At 54.4% G+C, this 25,837-nt stretch overlaps 1 protein-coding gene across 3 annotated transcripts in view; it reads left to right on the top strand.

The window, feature by feature from the left end:
- Positions 1-25,837, top strand: part of SPTBN4 (spectrin beta, non-erythrocytic 4) — a 90,406-nt gene that overhangs the window by 36,176 nt on the left and 28,393 nt on the right. For 2 of the 3 annotated variants that reach the window (XR_008795383.1, XM_056136893.1), the window contains exons 16-20: positions 62-806; positions 2,606-2,808; positions 7,386-7,476; positions 11,684-11,830; positions 14,617-14,880. Coding sequence is in view for 2 of the 3 variants with exons in the window: in XM_056136893.1 (XP_055992868.1) it covers positions 62-806; positions 2,606-2,808; positions 7,386-7,476; positions 11,684-11,830; positions 14,617-14,880 (1,450 nt within the window). In the remaining variant the exon portion in view is untranslated. Of the gene's footprint in view, positions 1-61; positions 807-2,605; positions 2,809-7,385; positions 7,477-8,626; positions 8,760-11,683; positions 11,831-14,616; positions 14,881-25,837 lie in introns of those variants that run through there. The other variant, XM_056136894.1, reaches the window with a different exon arrangement.

Raw genomic sequence — 25,837 nt, 5'->3', positions numbered from 1 at the left:
CTCTCTCGAAGCCCCAGCCGAGTTCCAGGTCTCCTTGGACCTCTCCCCTCCCCCTGTACAGGTGGAACCGCATCGTGGAGCTGGTGGAACAGCGCAAAGAGGAGATGAGCGCCGTGCTGCTGGTGGAAAACCACGTGCTGGAGGTGGCCGAGGTGCGCGCCCAGGTGCGCGAGAAGCGGAGGGCCGTGGAGAGCGCGCCCCGCGCCGGCGGCGCCCTACAGTGGCGTTTGAGCGGCCTGGAGGCGGCCCTGCAAGCGCTGGAGCCCCGCCAGGCGGCCCTCCTGGAGGAGGCAGCCCTGCTGGCCGAGCGCTTCCCGACGCAGGCGGCGCGGCTGCACCAGGGCGCCGAGGAGCTGGGCGCCGAGTGGGGCGCGCTGGCCAGCTCGGCCCAGGCGTGCGGAGAGGCAGTGGCCGCGGCGGGGCGCCTGCAGCGCTTCCTGCACGATCTGGACGCTTTTCTGGACTGGCTGGTGCGCGCTCAGGAGGCGGCGGGCGAGGGCCCGCTGCCGGGGAGCCTGGAAGAGGCGGACGCGCTGCTGACGCGCCACGCGGCGCTCAAGGAAGAAGTGGACCGGCACGAGGAGGACTATGCGCGCATCGTGGCGGCCAGCGAGGCCCTGCTGGCCTCCGATGGCGCCGAGCTGGGACCGGGCCTGGCTCTGGACGAGTGGCTGCCGCACTTGGAAATCGGCTGGCACAAGCTGCTCGGCCTGTGGGAGGAGCGCCGGGAGGCGCTGGTGCAGGCGCACGTCTACCAGCTCTTCCTGCGGGACCTACGGCAGGCGCGCGCCGTGCTGCGCAACCAGGTGCGAGGGCGCCCGCGCGGTGGGGGTCCGAGGGAGAGCGTGCGCGAGAGGTGCAGGGATGGGGAAACTAGGGAAGGTTGCGTTTGCCGGACCAGGGGATTCGTCGCGTTCTCCGAGGGCCGCTGGAATGGGCAGCACGTGCCTGGTGCGTGCTCACCAGCAGTGGGGTCTGGTGGCTGGCTGGGTGTCTTAGCTGAGCCGCCGGATCGGAGCCTCTCTCGCGGGAGTAATGCCCTGGGCTCTTTCTTGCCTCCGGTTTGGGGATTATCCGGAGGAAGGAAATAAGCGAGACTAAATCGCTCAGGGATAATGAGGCTTAGAGATCTTATGGGAAGAACAGGATAAGTACCAATGACAGAAGTCGGTAATTCAGGCCGAGATGGACCTGGATGACATTGGCACACTGGCTCCATTCTTTTTAATTCCCTCCGCCGCTCACCCTTTTGCTTCATCGTTGTTTCAACAGAGGTGGGTTTGCACAGGCACCCGGCTATGATGCTCCCTGAGGGTCTGGTTTCAGGTTGCATTGCTCCCTGGGGCTTGCACTCTGTTTTATTTATTTATTTATTTATTTCCCTTTTGCTTTTTGGGTCACACCCGGCGATTCACAGGGATCACTCCTGGCAGTGCTCGGGGAACCATATGGAATGCTGGGAATTGAACTCTGGTTGTCCCCGTGCAAGGCAAACTCCCTACCCGCTGTGCTATTGCTCCAGCTCCTGCACTCTGTTTTAGAGTTTTCGTTTGGGGGCTACACCTGGCCGTACTACTCAGGACTGTTTCGAGACTCAGGACTCACCCCTGAACGGTCTTGGGGGACCATATGGGATACTGGTCAGACCCAGGTGGGCTGGGTGTAAAGCAAGTGCCCTACATGCTGGCCTATTGCACCGGGCCTAGGGACTTGGCCTCTTACTTGAGCTACTTCAGTTGTGATTGTGGTGCTTGAGGAGGGGGTTGCTGTGGTGCTCACTAGAGCTCACACCTGCTGGCACAGGCCCTCCCCCCATCTTTAGTGACTTAGCTTCCAGGAGACACCCCCCTTTTTGTGGTATCCACACACTTTTGACTGTGGTGCAGCTAGAAATCGCTTGGGAGTCAGGGACCATGGGCAGGAGCACTGCCAACCTCAGATGACAGGGCTGCCAGGAGCATGGTTAGTGCATGTGGGTCACCAGGGGGTTGAACTCATGACCAGATGCCTGTAGGGCAGGTGCTCTAAGTCCCACACTATTCCTCCAGATCCCTGAGTATCTCCTTATTTGGAATGACAGTTTGTAAATTCTCTCAAGGTGGCAACTGTGCTTGTCGTTTGAGGAATCAAATGTGGTGGCAGCTGATCCAGCTGGCAAGTCATTCTGGAATGGGCACCTAATGAAAGGATTTGGGTAAAATGAGAATGCCCAGATTCCAGACTGTCCAGGAGTAGGCATCAATTTTTTCGGGATTGCTTTAGAAGTTGACTACCTGCACTGTTTTTCAGAGAAAGCTTACTCCGATCATTTTCTAAGGGACAGAGAGGGAGCCCTGAGGCAGGGTGAGGGGAGGGGGGGGAGACCTGCAGTAATGAGGTTATTATTGCAGCCTCATTAGTGAAGCTCAGGAAGCCTCAAGAGACCCTTTGGTGGCTCTTACTAGTTAGAAATTTGTGGTGCTTGCATGCATGTAAGGAGACCAGCATGGACAAAGGCCCTGGGGTAGGACCATGCCTGAACACAGCTAACAGGCACTTGAGGAGCAGTGATGAGCCAAGGCTGTGGAATGGATGGGGCTAACCTGAACCCCCCACCCCTTCTTAGGAGGTGGCCCTGTCAGGTCTGGAGCTCCCGGGCACGGTGGAGTCGGTGGTGGAGGCATTGAAACAGCACCGAGATTTTCTCACCACGATGGAGCTGAACCAACAGAAGATGCAGGTGGCCGTACAGGCTGCGCAGGGCCTGCTGCGGCAGGGCAATGCCTACGGGGCCCAGGCACAGGAGGCTGTGACCCGGATGCTGGAGAAGTAGGTTCCAGAGACCCGGGTTGCCCCGCGGGAGGGTGGGGAAGCAAGTGTCCTGCTATTTTGCTTCACAGCTTTGTATTTTCTGTCCTGCTCCCTTTACAATTTCTATTTAATTCTGTAATTTTCGATTTAATTTCACAAATTAGTTGTTTTGTAATTTTTATTTATTTTTTTTGTTTTGGGGCTGCACCCTGCAGTGCTCAGACCTTACCTCCAGTTCTATGTTCAAGGGTCACTGCTGGCTGTGCTTAAGGGATCATATGGGGTGCAGGAGATTAATCCCGGGTTGCTGTGCAAATGGCCGAACTACTGTACTATTGCTCCAGCCCCAAGAATTGTTGTTTTTTTTAATTGTTGTTATTGGGCTTTTTAATTGTTGTTATTGGGCTGGAGCGATAGCACAGAGGTAGGGCGTTTGCCTTGCATGCAGCCGGCTTGGCAGAGCCAGGTTCGATTCCTCCGCCCCTCTCGGAGAGCCCTGCAAGCTACCGAGAGTATCTCACCCCCTGTGGCAAAGCCTGGAAAGCTACCCATGACGTATTCAATATGCCAAACACAGTAACAACAAGTCTCACGATGGAGACGTTACTGGGCCCGCTCGAGCAAATTGATGAACAACGGGAGGACTGTGACTGTGACCGTATTGGGGTCACATCTAGTGGTGGTCAGGGCTTACTCTAGGCTCTGTGCCTGGGGATCACTCCTGGAGGCTCAGGGGCGCCTAAGTGATGGCGGGGATTGAACCCAGATAGATCACATGCAGACCAAGCACCTTATTCTCTGCCCTAAAGATGCACTCAGGAGTCACTCCTGGCAGAGATCACTCCTTATCTCTCTGACCCTAAGTGGAGATTTTCCTTTTATGCAGAAAGGTAATTTATAAATGCAAAGGGGATGACACAGTGTCAGGGATGAAACACAGGTGCTCACCTTACATGTTCTCTGTTGCTCAACCACACCTGGCATTACTCGGGGTTTACTCCTGGCTCTGTGCTCAGGGATCACTCCTGTTGAGCTTAGGAGACCATATGTGGTGCCAGGGTTTGAACCTGGGTTGGCCGTGTGTAAGGCAAGCACCCTTCTTGCTGTAACCATCGCTCCTGCCAATCACCTGTTTTTTTTTTTCCACTTTTCGGTCACACCCGGTGCTGCACAGGCGTTACTCCTGGCTCTGCACTCAGGAATTACTCCTGGTGGTGCTCAGGGGACCATATGGGATGCTGGGAATTGAACCCGGTTGGCAGCGTGCAAGGCAAACACCCTACCTACTGTGCTATTTCGCCCCTCACCTGGTTCTTTCTGATGTGTTCCCTTCCTCTTGGTTACTTTCTCAGCTGTTGTCCATTTAGTTGCTCCTCAGCTGGTTAACCGGTGCAACCTGTGCCCTGTCCGGGCCTGTGGGCACACAGCAGTGACAGGGATCCACCACGACCCCTGCCCTCCCTTACGAGGCTGCATACAGACAAGGAAGGCCCAAAATGGTCAGAACTAGAGAGCTGAAAGGAAATGTCTCTGGCCCAGGCCTTTGCTGGGTGAGGCAGGAAAGTGTCGGGAAGAGGTAGACCTGTTCCTGCCCCTACCCCATTCACCAGACCCATGCAGGGCCAGGTGGCAACTGATGCCCTGGGGCTAGGCAGGGCCAGGTCTGAGTTCACACTCTACCTCACAGCCTTAAGATTTCCCTGACTCTCAGTTCCCCTGGGATCTGCCCAGCTCTGTGTGCGAGGCCCTTTTTATCTGCATCTTTAAAAAAAAAATAGTGTTAGATCAATAGTACAGCAGGTAGTGGGGTGTTTCCCTTACAAGCAACCAACCCAGGTTTGATCCCTGGCATCCCATCTGGTCCCCTGAGTGCATTGCCAGGTGTGACTCAAAAAGAAAAAAAAATATTTATGGTTTGGGGGTCACCCAAACCTTATTCAAGCCTTATTCCTGACACTGTGCTTAGAGATCACTCCTGGCAGTGTTCAGAGAACCCTAAGGGGTATGAACCGAGGTCAGCCCCTGGCAAGGCAAGTGCCTTTCATATATTAGCTCACTAGTTTAATTTCCGTGCATTTTGCACCTAAGGCTCTGAAAAGGGACTTGGGGGACCAGAGCAATAGTACAGTGGGGAGGGCATTTGTCTTGCATGTGGCCAGCCCAGGTTCAATCCTGGGCATCCCATATGGCCCCTTGAGCCCCACCAGGAGTGATTCCTGAGCACGGAGCCAGGAGTTAGCCCTGAGCACAGCGGACTGTGGTCACAAAACAAAACCAAAAAACTACCCAGAAAGGGACTTGGACTTGGTCAAGGTCATACCCAAGGAGAGGTCCAGCTCGGATCTGAATTCAGCCTTTTGCTCAAGCTCCCAGAACAGAGGGATTTTCCACATCTCTCTGCCAGGCTGGCTGGTGGATGAAGCCCAGGGCCCAGGAGGAGGGGGGAGGGAACTCAAGGGACCAGATTTCTGCTTAGGCGTTTTCTGTTTAGGCGTTTCCTATCTCTATGCCTGGCTGGTTTCCGGTCCTTCCTTGGTCCCTCTTCCTGCTCTGCCTCTGGCTCTTTGTAACGTCATAGGATCTTTTTTCCTCCAGAATCAAGTCTCTGCCTGTTCCCCACCCCCTTCTGCTCTCCCTCCATTGCTGCCCCTCCTGCCTCTCTCCTGAATTTATACATTCGACAAAAATGTGTGAAGCATCTGCTGGGCCCCTGTTCTCGGCACTGAAGTATTAGGGTTACAGCTGAGAACAAGACAAATGTTCTGGCGCCCACAGAGCCAGGTTCTTGTTAGGGAGACAAACCAGGTCATACCGGACATGTACCTACAGTGTGTTCGACAGTGCTCAGCATAGCAGAGAACATCGACGCAGGAAGGCAGGGCAGAAGTGGGGCCGGAATGAGAGTACAGCAGGTAGTAGAGCATTTGCCTTGCATGAGACCAATCAGAGTTCCATCCCTGGTATCCCATATGGTCCCCCAAGCACCACCAGGAGTGATCCCTGAGTGCAGAGCCAGGAGTAAGCCCTGTGCATTGCGAGGTATGACCCAAAAACAAAAAAGAAAAAGAATATGTTCCCGAGTGGTCCCAGAGGGTCCTCACTCAGGCAACCAGCATGTGGATAATTGGGGTGGGAAAGAGCATGAGAGAACAGTCAGTGCGGAGACCCTGAGCTGGGAGTGATGAGTAGGAGACTTTGGAACCTCAAGGAGAGGCCTCAGCCCCTCAGCCTCTTGGATGATTGGCCCTGAGCTCTGGGCAGCTGCCTGTTTCCAGTCTGGCCAGTTCACTCAGGCCATGGACTGTCCTTCTTGGACAGTGCTGTCCACCTTCCCTGTGGCTCCAGGTCATCTCCTCCTCCCCATCTCTTGGTGGGCTTCAGTCTGCTATAGTCTTTTACTATCATTTTTTTTTTTTTTGCTTTTCGGGTCACACCCTGCGATGCACAGGGGTTACTCCTGGCTCTGCACTCAGCAGTTACTCCTGGCGGTGCTCAGGGGACCATATGGGATGCTGGGAATTGAACCCAGGTCGGCTGCGTGCAAGACAAACACCCTACCCGCTGTGCTATCTCTCTAGCCCCCAGTCTTTTACTATTTTTTGTTGTTAATTTTTTAATTTTTTTTTTTTGGTTTGGGGGCCACACCTGACAGTGCTCGGGGCTTACTTCTGGTGGGGTCCAGGGGTCCATATGGGCTGCCGGGGATGGAACCTGGTCAGCCACGTGCAAGGCAATGCACTCCCTGCCTCCCCGCTGTACTATTACTCTGGCCTTACTTACACTGTTGGTGTTTGTGCCTCTTCTCTGTGTGGGCTGTCCGGGCCACAACTCTCATTCTCTCATTTCCCTCCCTCTGCCCCTCTGTGCTCTCTCTATCTCTCCTGCGCTCTCTCTTTCTCTTCTCCCTCCCTCCCCCTCTCTCCTCTCCTCTCTCTGTTTCTCCCTGGAATGGCCCCTGTGTAATTTCTTTCCCTACTTTCTCTCTCACTTGGGCTTCCTCTTTGTCTTATTCTGGATCACTGTAGGCAACACCCTCTTATTTGTTTGTTTTTGAGCCACATCTGGTGCTGCTCAGGGCTTACTCCTGGCTCTGTGCTCATGGATCACTCCTGGCAGGCAGGGGGGAGGCAGGCTTGGGTGGAGAACAGGACCATACGGGATGCTAGGGATAGAACTCTTTTTTGTCACATGCAAGGCAAATGCTGTCCCCACCGCCCAGTAACACCCCTTGAGGTGTCTGTTTAGACAGAGGTGTCCGTGTTGCTCTCTCCCATGGAGCAGCTCTCCCTTCTGATTTCTCTCTCTAGGGACTCTCACTTTCCAGTGTTTGTCTCACTCTCTAGCCATCTCTTTCTCTTTCTCTCTTTCTCTCTCGGCTCGTTGGCTCTTTCTCTCTCTTCCTTCCCCACCCCAGCTGGCCCTGACTTTGCCCTTTGATATTTCTTCCTTGACCTTCTCCCACCCCTCCTTACTTTCTCCATTTCATGCCCTCGCATCCCTCCCAGTTCCCTAGACCCGTCAAATGTGATGCCCCGAAACAGCCCTGCCGCTGCCAGCGTCCCCGAAACCTCCCCCACCCCCCACCTTTTCCCCAGGAGCCAAGAAAATCAACTCCGGGCCCACCAGTGGATGGAGAAGCTCCATGACCAGCTCGGCCTGCAGCACTTCCTGCGGGACTGTCATGAGGTAAGGCCCTCCAGCTCTCCAGCCGTGCCCGCGGGGAGCCGGGTGGGGAGCGCAGAGGCGCAGTGGGGGTGGGGACGCCCCGTCTAAGTGGGTCGGCGAGCGGTGCGCGCTCGGTGCCGCCAGGGGGGGCGCGCGTGCCCGGGGATCAGCGCGCATGCTCCGCAGGTCCCTCTTCCCTCCCCCCCCCCGCCCCGGCGCTCCTGGCAACGGCGCGTCCGCGTGTGCGGGTCCCGCGGGGCCGCGCGCGGAGCTCACCTTTCTCCCCCGAGACTGGAGCTGCGCGCTTCTGGGGAGCAGAGCAGGGACATTGGAACTCCGGGAAGAGGGGAGGAGGCGGGGGCGAGGTGGGGTGCACCACCTCCCCAGAGCTCAAGTTCGGTCTAAGATGGATCAGCACTGGGTCCGCGCCCCTTTAAAGTGTTCTGGAATCACATACCCCGCGCTGGGAAAAGGTTCACGCGTACTCGCGGGGGTAACCCCCAGCGATGGCCCAGGTTCCCTGTCCCGTTAGAGAAGGCTCCCGAGACGCTGCGGCCGCCGCCTTCATTTCCTACATTCCCGCCCTGGACCCTAACCACTCGAGAGAGAAACGTTTTCATAAGGCCCGGGCGGGGCTCTTCCGTCCACATGCCTGACCCAGGACCCCCCAAGCAAAGATGCTCTAGAAACCAGGCTTCCGGGCCCCACTCACGGCGAGCCCCGTGGGAGATTCTTTCCCCCAGCCTATGAAACGGACCAGCGCCTCCCCTCGCGCTCCTCCGTGTTAGATCTGGGGTCTGAGGCTCGAGCCCATGAGAGCTGATTCCCCCACCTTCGTGTCCCACACCTTCCCGGGGAGGGTGACTGTGAAGTCTTAGACGGGCTGGCCCAGGGCCATCGCCTCGCAGATAGATCCCCCTAGCTCTGCTGCAGCTAAGGGGTCAGGGACTCCGAACCCGCTTCCTATGAGAGCTGGTCCGGGGACCCACCCCATCTCCATCCCTCACCCCCCGTCCCCAGTCCGGCCTTCCGAGCTGGTCCCGGGGCCCCTTCCCCCCTCTCCGGGAGTGGGGGCGAGTCCTCCAGCAAACCCCTGCCGGGGCCCGGAGGGGAGGCGGGCACGGAGGCAGCAGGGGGCGCGCGCGGGCGGGCGCGCTTCCGCGGCGCGGGGGCGAGGGCGGGGGCGCGCGCCCGCCGGAGCCCAGCCGCCGCCGCCGCCGCCGCCGCCGCCGTCGTCGCAGTGGAGGGGCGAGCACCCGCCCGCCCGCCGCAGGGACGCCCCGCCAACGCCGCCGCCGCTGCAGGTCTCGGGGGCGCCCGGGGGAGGGGGCCGGCGCGCGCCCCCGCGCAAGCGGGCGGGGGAGGGGGCTGGCGCGCGTGCCCGCCCGCCGGGGCCGCGGGACGGACAGGCGGGCGGAGAGAAGGAGGGAGGGGCGCGGGGGCGCGGGGCCGGCGCCTGGACCCCCGCCCAGCACCCGGCTGGCACGCCGGGAGCTGTCCGCGGTGCTGCTGCGGGCGGGACGCAGGGTCCGGACCCCAGAGAGGGAAGCGAGCAAGGGGGCACTTGTAGGGCTGCTAGGTCGGGGGCTAGTCCTGGGGACTGGGGCTGGGGGCTCATCCTTTCTCAGAAGCTCACTTCTGGGTGACGGGCGCCTGGGATTTGTCCCAGGTTTGGGGAACTCTTCCCCCAATCTTTTGGTTTCCTCCCCTTGGTTCTTGCCGAGTCTATATTAACCTTTCAATGATGGGGGTAAATCACTTTTTCTTTTTTGGTGAGGGTCCGTCTTAAACTAAGAGACCCTCAGACTTGCGTGTGTTTAGGAGGGTCTGACTTTTAGGGGCTTTTCCTTGGTTGTTGGGGACTCGGGCTTTGCCGAGAGTGGAGAGTGATGGGGGTCTTTTACTTTGCGGGGGGGGGGGGTGCCTTGATGCCGCTTAGCGTTCTCTGCAGGCTGCGGTTGCCTCGGGTCAACTGGGTGGGGAACCTGTACATGGGGATGGGGGTGTCGGGACGTGGCTTGGTTCTGGGGTGTGGGTCTAAGGGAATTCGCAGACGTGGTGGACCCCGGGGAGCCCTGCTCCAGGGACAAGGGGTGGGGTTTGGCGCTCCGATTTGTCCTTGGCCATATATGACTGCATTTGCCTCCCGGGACCGCGGAGCGAGAGTCCGTTTTTTTTTTTTTTTTTCCAAGAGGCAGGAGGAGGATCTTGTGACTGGGAGGGGGGGTAGAGAGGGGGAGAGGTGGAGCTAACTGGTCTGGTCCAGGTGCCAGGTTTGGTCATGAATGGGGGAGGTGCCAGCCATGGGGGGGGTTGCGGAGGGGGGAGACTGTTTTATGAAGTGGGCTCAGAAAAAGCAGTCTTGTGATTGGTCCTGATCAGGATAGGAATGCTCCCACCTTGGTGCTGCATTTTGAGCAGCTGCTTTAACTATTGAGTTGAAGGATTCGAATTGGCTTTGGTTGGAGGGTGGGGCAGGAGGGGATGCTGTCTAGGGAGGTTCTACTTAACTGTGTTGGGTACATGGAGCTAGATTTGGAGGGTCAGTTTTATGCTAGGAGCGAGCAGGCCATCCTGCGGTCCGCATTTGGAGGTTGGCATTAGATACTTCCCATTTTGGAGAACTGGGGTCTTGGAGTCCCAGAACTGGACATGGGGAGCCCTATGGGCTTACAGGGAAGTTAGATTTGGGCTGTGGGGGAAGGCTGTACTCTAGCTGGGGTGTCCAGCTTGGAGGGAAGTAGACTTGGCATTAGTTGAGATACTGTTCAGGTGTTCATCTGACTGCATTGAGGGGCTGGAGTGAGATGGGGAGGAATCATCTGCTATACATGGGAATGGACTGGGATCTTGGTTCTTATTGGATGTGACTGAAACTGCACCAAGGGCTCAGTGCTGGAGTGTGTGTGTGTGTGTGTCTGTGTGTAAAGTACGTATATCTCTGTGTGTATGTGAGTGTGTGCACCTATGTGTGTCTCTTTGTGTATTTTTGTGTATCTTTCTCAGATTGTGTGTCTGTGAGTGTGTCTGCATTTGTGAGTGTGTATCTGTGTGTTTGTATATGCATGTGTGTCTGCATCTGTGTGAGATTGTGTGTTTGTGCTCGTGTGTACATCTTTGTGTGCATGTATGTGTAAATGTGTACATCTGTGTGAGAGTGTGTGTCTATCACTGTTAGTTATGTGAATATGTGTTTCTGTGAGAGTGTGTTTCCCTGAGTCTATGTCATGTGTCTGAGTGTCTCTGTGTATTTATGGTTGTGTGTGTCTGTGTGTGTCTATGCTCATGTGTGTGTCTGTGTGTCTATGTCCATGTGTGTGTCTGTGTGTGTTCCTGTGTGTGTCTGTGTGTCCATGCCCATGTTTCTGTGTGTCTGTGTGTGCCTATGCCCATGTGTGTCTATGTGTGTTTATGTTCATGTGTGTCTATGCCCATGTGTGTCTATGCCTGTGTGTGTCTGTGTATCTATGCCTGTGTGTGTCTAGGTGTGTCTATGCCTATGTGTGTTTATGCCTGTCAGTGTTTGTGTGTCTATGCCCTTGTGTGTGTCTGTGATTCTATGCCCATGTGTGTATCTGTGTGTGTCTATGTGCCCTTGTATGTCTATGTGTCTGTGCAGTATGTGTCTATGCCTATGTGTGTCTGTGTGTCTATACCTGTGTGCGTCTGTATGTATCTATGTTTCTATGCCTGTGTGTGTCTGTCTGTGTGTGTCGGTGTGTCTGTGCCTGTGTGTATCTGTGTGTCTGTGCCTGTGTGTGTCTGTGTCCTTGTGTGTCTGTGTGTCTATGCCCTTTGTGTATATCTGTGTGTCTATGCCCATGTGTGTGTCTATGTGTCTGTGTCTGTATGTGTGTCTGTGTGTCTGTGTCTGTGTGTGTCTGTGTGTCTGTGCCCGTGTGTCTGTGTGTCAGCAGCTACCCTGCATTGGGGGGACTTACTTCAGGAGTCTCATTTAGCACTGGGTGGTAGGATGCTGGTTGTAACTCTACCTTGGGAGTTTATGGGGAGCTGCACGGGGGTGCCCTGAGGGCAGGGAGGCTAAAAGACTGAGCATTCTGGAGCTGCTCCTCCATTCCCCATTCCCCTAGGAAAGAACTTGAGCTTGAGCTGCCCCCATAAAGCCCTTGCTTGCCAAAGTTCCCCCTTGCCACTGCTACCCAGACCCTGGGAACTCCTGCAAGGGTCAGGGGGCGCCAGGCTGAGCCCCCTGCCCCTCCCTGCACAGCTGGATGGCTGGGTCCGTGAGAAGATGCTGATGGCGCGAGATGGCACGCGGGGCGATGGCCACAAGCTGCATAAGCGATGGCTGCGCCACCAGACGTTCATGGCCGAGCTGGCACAAAATAAGGAGTGGCTGGAGAAGATCGAGCGGGTGAGTGTGCAGACCCTTCCCCCCAACCCCCCCCCCCCCGCCTCCTTTGTCCTTGCCCCTGGGTCAGCTCTTCCGTACGTCTGGCTCTGGGGCTGCGAGTTCAGGGCTATGGTGTGTGGCGCCAGCCATCACACCCTGCCCCTGCCCACCCAGCATGTTGGGCACATGTCCTCCTTGCCTGTGAGAGATGCCCATAGGAAGTGGCCAGTAAACATCTTCTGGACAGTAAACGGCTGCGAGGGGCTGGCCCCCTCTCTCTCTCTGGACCCAGAGTCACTGCCCTCCTCCATGAGGCACCTGGTGTCCCCAAACCAAACCCCCCACATTAAAGATGGTTAGACCACCCCCACATGCTCCAGAGTGAAACCCCAATTTGCTCGTGTCAATAGTCAACATCTCTTCTGGATGGTGCTCAGACTCTACCCCCTGCTGTTACCTCCCCCATCAGACTTGCTCCCACACTGTCTGGGGCACTAGACAGGCGGGACAGACCTAGAAATCTGGGGTTAAAATGAACTTTGGGGGAAACAAGAGAGAGAGTGAAAAGGATTGCAGTACCTGTTTTTCATGTGAGAGGCCTGGGTTCGATCCCCGGGACCGCATGGTTCCCTGAGCACCACCAGTATGATCCCAAAACCAGGACAAGGAAAGAAAAGAAGAAGAAAATGAACTGCACCCTACCTCCCTGGCTTCATGCTGTGACTGTGACTGACACCCTGATTCTTCCCTTTTCTTTGTTTTGGGGGATGGGGAGGCATGGGGAGTTGGGGTGGGCCTCTTCTGAGCCTCAGTTTTCTCTGCTTCAAAATGAAGGAAACAGGAGCGGGGAAGTTACTTGCCTTGCATGCAGCTGACCTGTGCTCAATCCCAGCACCCTGTACAGTCCCCCGAACATTGCTGGCTATAGCCCTAAAGGTCCCCAGGTATATCCGAGGGGCCCTGTGGGGGTTGCAGGCTTTGAGCTGTGTGGCTCACACAGCTGTGCTGAGTCTCACAGGGGTAATCCCCTGCTCCCTGAACGTTGCTTGGGAAACACCCCCTACCCCACAAAAATAAAATGAAGAAAATAATCAGCATAGCCACATCCCTAGGTTTCATGCACTGGATGTGCCTGGCACAGGTTGGGTACCTTGGGTAGATCGAGACCGGCATGGTTTTTTTCTTTTCTTCTTCTTCTTCTTCTTTTTTCTTTTTTGGTTTTGAGGCCACACCTGGGGGTGCTCAGGGCTTACTCCGGCTCTGCACTAAGGGATCACTCCTGGCTGTGTTTGGAGAACCATATAGGATGCTGGGGCTTGAACCCAGGTCAGCCACCCATAAGGCAAGCACCCTACCTGCTATACTATCTCTCTCCAGCCCCCTGACATGGTCCTTTTTGATATGTCATTGTAGCAGATATATTTTCTGGTCACCGATGAGCTTGCCTTTAGACTTGGAGAAAGTTGGGCAGATTTTTGCTTCAAGCCTTAATTCCTCCCCCTCCTCTATAAGCACACCCCACAACTGCCTCCTGTTCTGATTAAACCCCTCAATCTGTAGCCCTGAATACTTCCTTTTCTGACTGAGCTAAATATTCAGGTTAGCTTTATTTATTTATTTATTTATTTATTTTTTTTTTGCAGTTGGGATTGGCATACCGAGCCAACCTGTAAATAAGCCAACTCCTGGCTCTGTGCTCAGAGATCACTCTTGGCCTGGCTTGGAGGACCAGATGGGGTACTTGATATTGAACCCTGGTCAGCTTCATTTAAGGAAAGCATCCTACCTGCTATAGTCTTGCTCCAACTCCCCGCTTTTGAGGGAGATTTTGAAACATTTGTTTGTTTTGGATGCCACACTTGATGGTGCTCAGGGGTTATTCCTGGCTCTGCAATCGGGAATTAAGCCTTACCTACTGTACTATATCTCTCTGGCCCTGAAATCCTTTTTTATAAAATTTTATTTTATATTTTGGGAGTGGAGGTTGGGCCACCCCGGTGGTCAGGGCCTACTCCTGGCTCTGTGCTTGGGGTTCACTCCTGGTGGGGCTCCAGAGACCATAGGTGTTTACAGGGATCGAACCGGGGTCCACTGCATCTGATCCCCTCTGCTGTCTCCAGCCCTAGGCTTTAGCCCTGGAGATGGCCAGAGAGGCCCGTAAGTGGTGGCACATGCGCAAGTTCTTTATTTTTTTTTCCTTTTTGGGTCACACCCAGTGATGCACAGGGGTTACTCCTGGTTCTGTATTCAGGAATTACTCCTGGCAGTGCTCGAGGTACCATATGGGATGCTGGGAATTGAACCCGGGTCAGCCATGTGCAAGGCAAACGCCCTACCCGCTGTACTGTCACTCCAGCCCACATGCTCAAGTTTTTGACTTTGAGTTGAACAGAAATTCATTCTCTCTGTCTCTCCCATTCTGTTCCTCTTATCTTTCTGTGGTCTGACTGTGCCCTGTCTCTGGCCTTCTCTCCACAATGTGCTCTCGCTCTCTCTCTCTCTCTCTCTCTCTCTTTCTCTCTCTCTCTCTCTCTTTCTCTCTCTCTCTCTCTCTCTCTGGCTCTCTCTGGCTCTCTCTCTCCTTCCTCCGCCTCTGCGTCCCTGGGTCTCCCTCCACACACCTGTTTGTCTGTCTGTCTGTCTGTCTGTCCCACTCCTCTCTGGACCTCTCTGCGTTTGCCCTCCCTCCACACATCTTTCCATCTTGCTCTGGGCTCTGTACCTCCCAACTGCTCACTTCTCTTTCATGCCCCATCCCCGAACCATGTCCTGTCACCCCGTTCTTTCTCTGCCCCTCTCTGGAGCAGGAGGGTCAACAGCTGATGCAAGAGAAGCCAGAGCTGGCAGCCTCAGTGAGGAAGAAGCTGGGGGAGATCCGGCAGTGCTGGGCCGAGCTGGAGAGCACCACCCAGGCCAAGGCGCGCCAGCTGTTCGAGGCCAGCAAGGCCGACCAGCTGGTGCAGAGCTTTGCTGAGCTGGACAAGAGGCTCCTTCACATGGAGAGCCAGCTGCAGGACGTTGACCCCGGCGGGGACCTGGCCACGGTCAACAGCCAGCTCAAAAAGCTACAGGTAGGTCCTGACCCACCCCTGTGGGAGCTGGCTGTGCCATGGGGGACAGGGCACTGGGACTGTGAGTCAGAGCAGGGGCAGACCCTGTCTGGGTATTTTGAAGAGAGGGTCTTTAATATAGGGATTGATGCCAGCGGGATGGTAGGGCAGGCAGCTGAAAGAGAAAGATGGGCTGGTGGTAGGGGGAGTATTGGAGATGGGTGTGGGGGACAGAGCAAGGAGGAAGGGTTGAGAGCAGGACAGGGGCTGGATAACCAGCACCCCAGCACCTGCTTCCGGTCTAGGGCCATCAGGTGCAGAGGCAGGAGAAGGCTTGGGGTGGACATTTTGTATGGTGTTACCTCTTCCCGGTCTGTGCCCAGCCATCACTGCCCTGGCCCATCATGGCCCCGGAAGCCCTTGGAGAGAGGTGTATTATTATTTTTTTGTTGCTGCTTTCGTGACCCCCAAACTGGTGACATTCAGAATTTATTCCTAGCTCTGCACTCAGGATCATTCCTGGTGGGATTTGGGGAACCATATGTGATGTTGGGAATAGGACCGAGGTTGGTCACATGCCAGGCAAGTGCCAGCCCACTTTGTTGTCTCTCACCCCCGGGTACTGTTCTTATTCCCTTTTTCCACAGGGCAAACTGAGGCCCAGAGGGGGGAGCCCCAGCAAGCCAGTTCCCCCCTATGGGATTGGGGGGGTACCTGCCCACCTTGTCTCTGCCCTGACTTGGCCATTAGTGGCAGCCTGAGGTCTGACTCTGGGATGTGGGACTGGAAGTAAGAAGTTCCTTTCAGCTCCCTCAGCTGGGCACCAGTGCCTGGGGGGCCAGGAGCAATCTCAGGTGGGAAACTGAGGCTGGGGAGGTGACCTCACGGGCCCAGGGGAACAGGTGGCGAGTGTGGCTCCGCGTTCGTGTCCCTTGGCTCCTTACTGCCCCCCTTGGCACACTTTCTGCCAAGTCACAAGACTGAGAGCTCGGCAGAGTGTCTGGCACAAGCCAGATGGACTAAGAATAAATAAAAGCATGAAATAAAATAAAAGGAGCCATAATATAGTGGGGAGGGTGCTTGCCTTGAACAGAGTCAACCCAGGCTCAATCCCCAGTATTCCATTATGGTCCTCCTAGCCCTGTAGGAATGATCTCTGAGCACAGAGCCAGGAGCCAGCCCTGAGCACTGCTAGGTGTTGCCTAAACCCCCCCAAAATTATTATTTATTATTATTATTATTGCTTTTTGGGTCACACCTGGCAATGCACAGGGGTTACTCCTGGCTCATGCACCCAGGAATTACTCCTGGTGATGCTTGGGGGACCATATGGGATGCTGGGAATCGAACCCGGGTCGGCCATGTGCAAGGCAAACGCCCCACCCGCCGTGCTATTACTCCAACGCCCCCCAAATATTTTTTGTTAAAAATAAATAAAAGGATCAGAGCACCAGCTAGCGTTAGTGGGGTTCGCCAATATGCAACTCTGCCATGCACCTACTGTGTGCTGGCAGCTATCCGAAATGTTGAAAACGACAGAGGGCCAAAGCAGCCCCCAAATCCACACTTTCCTGGGGCTCACATTTGTGGTGAGGGCCAAGACTGAAGAGACTGAGAGTCCCTGAACAAGATACCAGTGACGTCATTGTTTGTCCCTATTTGGTGGGGCTGCTGGACTTACGTCACTTCCCTGCCACTCAGATCCCCAAAGGACTCCATTTCTCTGTGTCCTCCCTTTCGCTGTTGGTGCTATTAAAAATTAAAATGGAGAAATATTTAAGTTATTGATTTAAAAAAAACCAGCCATACGTAAACGACAGCACTGCCTTGCGGGTCCTCGGCAAGTCTCAGGCCGATTAAGTAACAAGAAAACCGCACTTGGGTGCATCAGAGGCCGAGTGCTGAGATGCAGGGACCCAAGAACACCAAGACAGCTGACATCTGGAGGAAAGTGGGGTGCAGAGACTCCCCCTCCTAGCCTTTTGTGTTTGTTTTGTGTTTGGACCATACCTGATGATGCTCAGGGTTTGATCCTGGTGCGCTGGTCTCAGGGATAACTCCTATGTGATAGCAGGATTTGAACCCAGCTTGGCTACAGGCAAGGCCAACGCCTTTACCCCCTGGACTATCTCTCCAGCCCTTCCTGTCCCTATGGTTGCCCCTTCTCCTCCTTCAGCTGCTGTTGTGATGGAGAGGACTGGGGTTATACCTGTGTGCCTGGGGGCTCATGTATTTGAGTCGTGGTGCTCCCCATGGGTGTCACACACATAGTTGTGGTTGTGCTACTTGCACAGAATTGGCCATAAGCTAGAGATGAACTTTGTGTTCTGGTGCCTGGAGGAAAGATGGGGGGAGGGGTGGAGAAGTAGGACAGAGTGACCTAGACCCCACATCTGGCACCTGGGGTTAAACCCGCGACCTCAGGCTACAAGTCAAGGGCTTTTAGTCACTGAGCTATTCCTGAGGCTGCCCAATCTTACTTTTCTTTATTGTTTATGTTTTTGGGCCACATCCAGCGGTACTCAGGATTTACTCCTGGCTCTGCACTCAGGGATCACTTCTGGCAGGTCTCCAGGGACCATATGAGATGCCAGGGCTTGAACCTGGATCAGCTGCATGCAAAGTGAGCACCCTCCCTGCCGGACTATCACTCCAGCCCCAATGAAAAGCAAAAGAATGAAATTTTAAAAAAAAAGGCAAAAGAATGTAGAAGGCCATCTTGATTTTGATTTTATTTCTAATTTTTTCCCCATTATGGCACTTCAGCTGAGATTCCTTCCGCCCACGCTCAGACAGACTGCTTTCGGTTATGAGGGGAAGGGATTTTCATTTATGAAAAATTTCATATCAAACAAAAATATCTTGGTGTTTCCTGCTGCTCTAGTGATCAGGATGCTGGTTTCTCAAATTAAAAAAATGCCTTGGAAGTGCTCGTTCCAGTGGCACATAGACCACATTGAATGGCACAGATTAGTGTGGTAACCTCAAAGGTGACATGCAAGTTGTGAAGTGGTCCTTATTTAAAAATATACATACAAAAATATGTATTTAAATATATACATTTAAAATATGAAATATATAGAAGTTGTATATTTTATTATATGGCTGGAGCGATAGCACAGCGGGTAGGGCGTTCGCCTTACAAGCGGCCAACATGGCCAACCGGAGTTCGATTCCTCCGCCCCTCTCGGAGAGCCCGGCAAGCTACCGAGAGTATTCGATATGCCAGACGCAGTAACAACAAAGTCTCCAATGGAGACGTTACTGGGCCCGCTCGAGCATTCATAGGTAAAGGTAAAGGCCCTCCCGTTGATCGTCGATTTGCTCGAGCGGGCCCAGTAATGTCTCCATTGGAGACTTTGTTGTTACTGTGTCTGGCATATCGGATACTCTCGGTAGCTTGCCGGGCTCTCTGAGAGGGGTGGAGGAATCGAACTCGGGTCGGCCATGTTGGCTGCATGCAAGGCAAACGCCCTACCGCTGTGCTATCGCTCCAGCCCTAGGTATATATATCACTTGATCACTTGACATTCTGTTACTCATCGATTTGCTTGAGCGGGCACCAGTAACGTCTCCAAAATGTATATATACATATATATAAATGTACATATATCCATACATGTATATATATATCCACATATATATGGGTAAGGCACTTGCCTTACACTCAGTCAGCCCAGGTTTGTTCCCCAACACTTCATTCCAACAAACCCCACCAAGAGTGATCCCTGAGCATGGAGCCAGGAGTAAGCCCTGAGCTCTTCCAGGTGTGGCCCCAAAACAAATAAAAATGACAGCTCCATGTGTAAACACAAATTGATAATATAAGACAGGGTCCCCACTACCTATGGAGGTAGAACATAGGGGACTGCCAGCCTGCGTGATGGGGTTGGTGTTAGAAATTATTACCTGTGCAGGGCATGTCCAGGTGCGTGTTAAGTGATTTGTTTATCAAGAACAGAGTAAACGTGAATAAAGTTTAATTTTGTATTTTTATTATAGTTTAGGTAACACATTGATAATAGTACTGATGTTTGTGGTTTTAATTTGCAAAGTTACTGCCCCATGACCACCATCACCAAACCCCCGCTACCCTATATCATCTCCCGTCTGCCTCTTCCTTCCAGCACCCACATCCCCAAAACCACAGTTGGTCATCTCAGTTTTCTAGTTCAAGGCCAAGAGTTTGTGATATCCCATACTGTCTGTTTCCTTCTTGTGTCTTTTTCCATTTTTTTTTTCAGTCTGTTTTGTTTTTGAGCCACACCTGGCATTGCTCAGGGGTTTGGCGATGCTCAGGGCTTACTCCTGGCTCTATGCTTAGGAATCATACAGGGGACCATCTGGAATCCATACAGGGGACCATATGGAGTCCATCCGGGGGACGATGTGGAATGCCAGAGATTGAATCCTGGTCTACTGCATGCAAGGCAGGCACCTTACCTTGTTTTGTCTTTGATGAGTGAGGTGTTCTGGTTCTCTGTTCTTCTCCCTCTGATTTATCCAGTTCCATCCTGATGGCTGCAAACTCCAGGTTGTCATTTTTCTCACGCTCGAGGAGTATTCCGCTGGGTGTGTGTGCTGACCTTTTTTTGATCCATTCCTCGTCATTGGACATTTTGGGTTGTTCTCAATCCTGGCTGATGTAATGGTGCTATAATTGACAGAGGTGTATCTTTTTACCCTTTTATTTTTGACTTTTTGGGTCACTCCTGGTGATACGTAGAGTTACTCCTGGCTCTACACTCAGAATTTACTGCTGGCAATGCTCTGGGGAACATGTGGGCTGCTAGGGATTGAACCCGGTCAGCTGTGTGCAAGGCAAATACCCTTCTGTACTGTTGCACGTTATGGAAGGTGGGCCTGGCCTGGCCTCTGTCATTGTGCAAGGGCCTGGCAGGCAAGGCCAGGGGGAGAGTGGGCCCAGAGGGGCTGGGGCCAGTAGACAGGCCCAGAGGCTCACAGAGTTTCAGTTCCCATCAGGGTAACCCTGTTGGAAGCAAGAAAGCAGCCTTATAGAGTCGATGTGCGGGGCGGGGGGGGGAATGAGCAAGCAGGGTCCCCACCAGGTACCAGGCAGGTGCGCCAGGGCAGTCTGTGGGTGCTCATCAAGAGCCTAGAGGAGGGGGAGCTGGAGGCATAGCACAGAAGGTAGGACCAAGGCACTTGCCTTGCATATGTCTTACCTTGGTTTGATCCCCAGCATCCCATATGGTCCCCTGAGCCTGCCAGGAGTAATCCCTGAGAGCAGAGCTAGAAGTAAGCCCTGAGTATCACCTGGCGTAGCCCCAAAACGAAATGAAAACAAACCAAGAGCATCTAGAGTAGAGCCGAATCCTCACCCTTTTTCTGATGGGCCGCTCACTTTGACCCTGTCTCTTTCCTATGCCCCTACTCCCAACCTTGGTCCCCTATTTACACAATTTTCACTTGTGACCCCTTTACAATTTCCTAGGGTCTCATATGGGACTGTATGGTCTAATCACAAGTCTCCTGACTGATCACTGCCTACTTTTCAGGGGGAAAATATCACTTAGTGCCCCCTCCCCCAAAATAGACTCTCTTTAAGAGAAAACAAACAGGAAGCACCCCCAGCTCCTCCTGGGCCTTGCTGCCCACCTGGCTCACCCATGTGGGGGCTGCTCCCTACTCTGGAAAGACTGTTCTGGATACCATGGGGGGCAGGTGAGGGCTGGAGCATTTGCCTGAAGCACCCCTACAGAGGAACCGGAAATGATGCCCCCTCCAGCTCTCCTCCATCAGGTCTAGTGTCCTGTGGCAACTTCAGGGTGCATGGCCTATGGGGTCCCCTCAGGCCCCGACTCTTTGCTCTGCTCATGCTCTCTAAAATTTGTTGTTGTTGTTCGTAGGGGCCACATCCAGGGCCTACTCCTGGCTCTGTGCTCAGGGATCACTCCTGGCAAAACCTGGAGGACCATAGGGTTCTAGGGATCGAACTGGGGTCATATGCCTGCAAAGCAAACACCATACCTGCTGTAATACTGCTCAGGACCCTCTTCTTTGTTCTTGCTTTTGACTCACTCCCTGCAGTGCTCTGTGCTCAGGGATCACTCCTGGCTCTATGATCAGGGAACCACACGTGATGCTGGGCTTAACCCGGGGTTAGGTGTAAGGCAAGTATCTCCAGTAGCTCTGTGGCTCCTAAAATCTTTTATTTGTTTGCTTTTTGGGTCCCACCGGACAGAGCTCAGTAGCTATTCTTGCTCTGTGCTTGAGGTCATTCCTGATGACGTGTGTGTGTGTGTGTGTGTGTGTGTGTGTGTGTGTGTGTGTGTGTTTGGGGGAATCATGCAGTCTTCTGCATGCAAAGCCTGTGCTCAAGTCCGCAAGGGAGCTCTCCAGCCCTGCTTTAGAATTCTTAGGCATATTTGAACAAGGGATCTGCATTTTCCTTCTGTACTAGGCCCGGCATGTTACATAATCAGTCCAGAGCCTGACCCAACCAGAGGCCGGCAGGCAGGCAGTGAGGGCGGATTGGTACCCCTCCTCTAGGGCATCTTCAGGGCCCCCGAGCAGGGTGGAGGCACCCAGGCTGCGCCACGATGCTGCATACAGCTCAGTTGTTCCCTGAGGTACCTTTTTTTTTCACATTTTTTTGGGGGGGAAATCACACCCAGCGATGCACAAGGGTTACTCCTGGCTCATGCACTCAGGAATTACTCCTGGCAGTGCTTGGGGGACCATATGGGATACTGGGAATTGAACCCGGGTTGGCCGCGTGCAAGGCAAATGCCCTACCCCCTGTGGTATTGCTCTAGCCCCCCTGAGGTTCTTTTTTGATTCTGGTTGGGGGGGACACCCCAGCAGTGCTCAGGTCAGGGGCTCCTCCTGCCTCTGTGCTTGGGGGTCACTTCTAGTGTCCTGATCCTCCATCCCATCAAGCTATTATTCCCTGGCTATCCCTGGGAATTTTCGTTGTCATTATCAGTTTTTATTTTGTTTTTGTTTGGGGGTTTTCAGGGCAGACTCCTGGTTCTGGTCTCAGGGATCCCTCCTGGCAGGCTCAGGGGACCTTAGGGGGTGCTGAGGATTGAACCCGGGTCGCCCACATTCAAGGGAAGAGCCCTCCCCATTGTGCTCTCGCTCCAGCCTCTTATTTTCAGTTCTTCCCAGCAACATTTGCTGAGTCAAAGCCGCAGATTCATGGTTCAGGACTGTCCTGGATTTGAATCTCAGCTCACCTGGCCAGGCCTCTGGTGGGGTCTCAAGTGTTTCTCTCGAAGGGACGGCTCATGATGCCCTGCCACTCCATGGAGGGGGGCTGCAGGAGACAGAGCAGCACGAATGTCACAGCATGGGAGCTGGTGCCTGGCTGCGACCTGCCTTTGGGCGACCCAGAAATCACTCCTCTTTGGGCCTCCATGTCGGCTACAACTCGATGGGCCTAAGCAGAGTGCTGCCCTCTAGTGGACACTGCAAAGATGGCAGGACTGGATTCAGCCCAGTGCTGAACCCAAGGAATCTGATTTGGCATTTGTCTCCTGAAGAGTGTCTGGGACTTATTGCCCCCGACCCCCTTTTCAGAATTAAAAACGGTTCATAACTCCCCTGGAAATAATTGGAGATCCTTAATTTCTACCTGCCTTAAGTGAAGAAAGAGGAAATACTCCCCTCACCGCCCCCAAAGCATCTGAGGTCTCTACTGCCCCCTGAAATCTTTCCAGTGATGATTCTTTGCAACGATCCTGCCCCAGGGGTGGGGTGGCCATTAGCTACGTATTACCCACATGAGGAAGCACCTGTCTCCAGGGCTTGCAGTGTCCTTCAGCCCATCACCCCTGTCTTATATGAGAAACAATTGTTCAGTTCGTTTCCTTTGTATTCCTTTCTGGAAATTCTCTCTACTTTGTAAAAGTGTAGTGGAGTTTGGGGCCAGAGCAATAGTACAGCAGATAAAGCTCTTGCCTTGCACACAGCCGACCTGGATTCTATCTCTGCCATCCCTTACAGTCCCGAGTTGTGCCAGGAGTTATTCCTGAGCAGAGTCAGGAGTCAGCCCTGAGCACCATCAGATGTGGCCCCAAAACCAAAATAAATAAAATAAAATGTAAGGGGGTGCAGGAAGACAGCTCAGAGGGTTGGGTTGGAGCACATACATGTCCAATGTGCAGAGCTCCTGGCTTCAGTCCCCAGCACAGCGTGGCTCCCCCAAACCGCATCACAGTGCCTGCCCATGGCCCTGGTGGCCCCCAGCACTGCTGGTCCTAAGGAGCCCGATGCCATGCACTGCCAGATGTGACCCCCGAGCCCTTGAGTAGTATTAGAGAGAAGAAATTTTGGTGATGTTGAGGGTCTGTCTGACCTATGGGTTCTTCATCCTGGATTCAATCCACCATGATGATGGCGGAGACCTACAGAGGCACAGGCCCGCATTAGAAACTCTGCTATCAACTCTTGGTGGATTTTTTCCAGCAGAGATGTGGACACCTTCAGTCCCAGGGAGATGGTGAGCTGAGTGTGGTGGTAAAGGTTAGCACCCCTAGGGCCGGAGACAGGACAGCGGGTAGGGTGCTTGGCATGCGGCTGACCCCAGATCAACCCCCAATGTCACATAAGGTCCCTGGAGTCAGGAGTGATCCCTGAGCACAGAGCCAGGAGTAAGTCCTGAGCATCCCTGGGTGTAGCCCAACTCAGGCCCCAGAAGGAAGTTTAGCACTCTTGCCTGCCCTAGAGCCCATGCCTGGGCAGCACTCAGCCCTGCATCCAGCCCGAAGGAGGCCCCATTTCCTCCCAGACTCATCCCCCATGTGGTCCTGTGGGCTTTCCCTGCTTCCCCCCAATCTGTTGGAACAAGGAAAATACCAGTGTGGCACTTGCACCACTTGCTGAAGTCACTGGTGCACTCTGGCATCCATCTCACTCCTTTAGCTTTTAAGGGTTTAGGGTTCGGATTCTTGACCCCCCAGGTGTGGAGGGAGTATGTAGTGCCACAAAGCTGTGGAGACCACGGTTGGAAGGGACAGCTGCAGGTGACAGGGCCCTGAGTGCCTCCCTTTTCCCAGCAGAGGGAGCTCGAGGCAGGAGCGACTCCCCGAGCTCTGGGTTCTGGCTGGAGCCCGCCTGGCCTCAGGAACTGTCTTTGGGGAGGGGCCACCAAGGCCTCCCAATCCCCCCAGCTCACCCCTGAGACCCACCTGAGCCCCGTCACTGGAGGAGGGAATGATGTTGGCAGCTATCCAGCCTGGCCTGTTTCCAGGCCGTGTGCTCGGCGCCCCTGTCTCTTTGGCCTCTTTGTCCTGCTCTCCAGCCCGGCCTCATCTGTCTCTCTGCGTCTGTGTGACCCGTCGTGGCTCTGCCGCACTCTTGCAAGCGCCTGTTTTGTTTTGATTCCAGTTCTCCATCCCCGTCTCCTGCCCTGACCTCTCTAGCCTGTGTCCTCCCCTGTCCCTAGCCCCAGCCACTACCACAGGCTTCCTGGAACCCCATGGCCCAGGTCTGGGCCACGTGACCCAGAGTTCGCCTGCTCAGGCACTCCTGCCCAACTGTCCTTCTTGATGGAGGAGGGAGCAGATGGTGGTGGCCGAGGCCTGACTTTCCCCTTGTCCTCAGGGCCTGGCCAGATGGTCCAGCTCAGACACCCGCTCCTGTTCAGGGGAGGCTGGTCCCCGTCATCCTGGGGCGGGGAGGGGGTAGGGGTGGGAACGCACTGGAGGCTTTGCAGCTGCTGTGCTGAGTCCTTGGGGATCCTCCAGTTGTCCCCCCCCCACACACCCCCTCAGCCAGGCTTCCTCTGGCCCAGTAAGCACCTCTGCACTCATGCTCAGCCTTCCCCCACCCCTCAACCCCCAGTTTCTTTATCCAGCTCAGCAGGAACTGAGAGAGGAGTCCTGACCCCGAGCCTCCCTGTCTGGGTTCAAATCCACATCCGGGGCTGTTTGGCCATGGGCAAGGTGTTCCCTACCCAGCGGGGGCGGGCAGGAGGACCAAGCCTCTCAGGATAGATCAGTCAGCAATTCTGACAGCTCAAATGCGAAATCAAACTGTGCAAACGCCTCTTTGTTTCTAAAGCCGGAAAATGGTTCTTTTTTTTTCTTCCTGATTTTGGGGCCACACCCAGCAGTGCTCAAGGCCTACTCCTGGCCCTGTGCCCAGGCCTCACTCCTGGTGGTGCTCAGGGATCAAACCCGGGTCAGTTACATGCAGGGCAAGTAACCTACCCACCGTAGTATCACTCCAGACCCCTGAGTCTCAGTTTCTGAGGCTAGAAAATGGGGTGAAAGCAAAGCAGGCCAGTGGAATCTGACCGACCCTATCACTGTCCCCCAGGTGACCAGTGTCTTTGTCTTTTGTGTGTCCAGGGAGGGGGGGCAGCATCCCAAGTAATGCCCAGGGTCCACCCCTACCCACTCCCCAGGAACTACTCCCAGGGTCCCAGTGATTCTCAGTCACTCTGGCTGAAATACTAGAATGATCACAGTGCTACTGGGGGCCTATTAGAATTGGGGACCATACCCAGCAATACTTGGGGAGTCATGTGGGATCCAACCCTATGTCCAAAGTCCACTGCAGACAGGCATGTGCCTTAGCCCCTCTACCATCTCTCTGACCCCCTTTAACATCTCTTTTTTTTGCTTTTTTTGGGGGGTCACACCTGGCGATGCACAGGGGTTACTCCTGGCTTTGCACTCAGGAATTACCCCTGGCGGTGCTCATGGGATGCTGGGAATCGAACCCAAGTCGGCCGCATGCAAGGCAAACATGCTACCCGCTGTGCTATTGCTCCAGCCCCCAACATCTTCTTAATATTTGAGATCTGGGGGCTAGAGCCACAATACAGCAGGTAGGGTGCTTGCCTTGCACATGGCCAACCCAGGATCCCCACATCCCATATGGTCCCCCAAGCACCTGAGCATTGCTGGGTGTGACCCCTCCAAAAAAAATCAAGATATAGGGATCAGGAAGATACTGCCAAGGCCTGGAGCACATGCAAAGCATGCCAAGGCCCCAGGTTTGATCC

This window comes from Sorex fumeus, unplaced genomic scaffold (genome assembly GCF_029834395.1).
Source record: "Sorex fumeus unplaced genomic scaffold, SorFum_2.1 ptg000122l, whole genome shotgun sequence".
Taxonomy (NCBI): domain Eukaryota; kingdom Metazoa; phylum Chordata; class Mammalia; order Eulipotyphla; family Soricidae; genus Sorex; species Sorex fumeus.
Note: the sequence above shows the minus strand (reverse complement) of the source record. Positions and strands in the feature narration are given on the sequence as shown.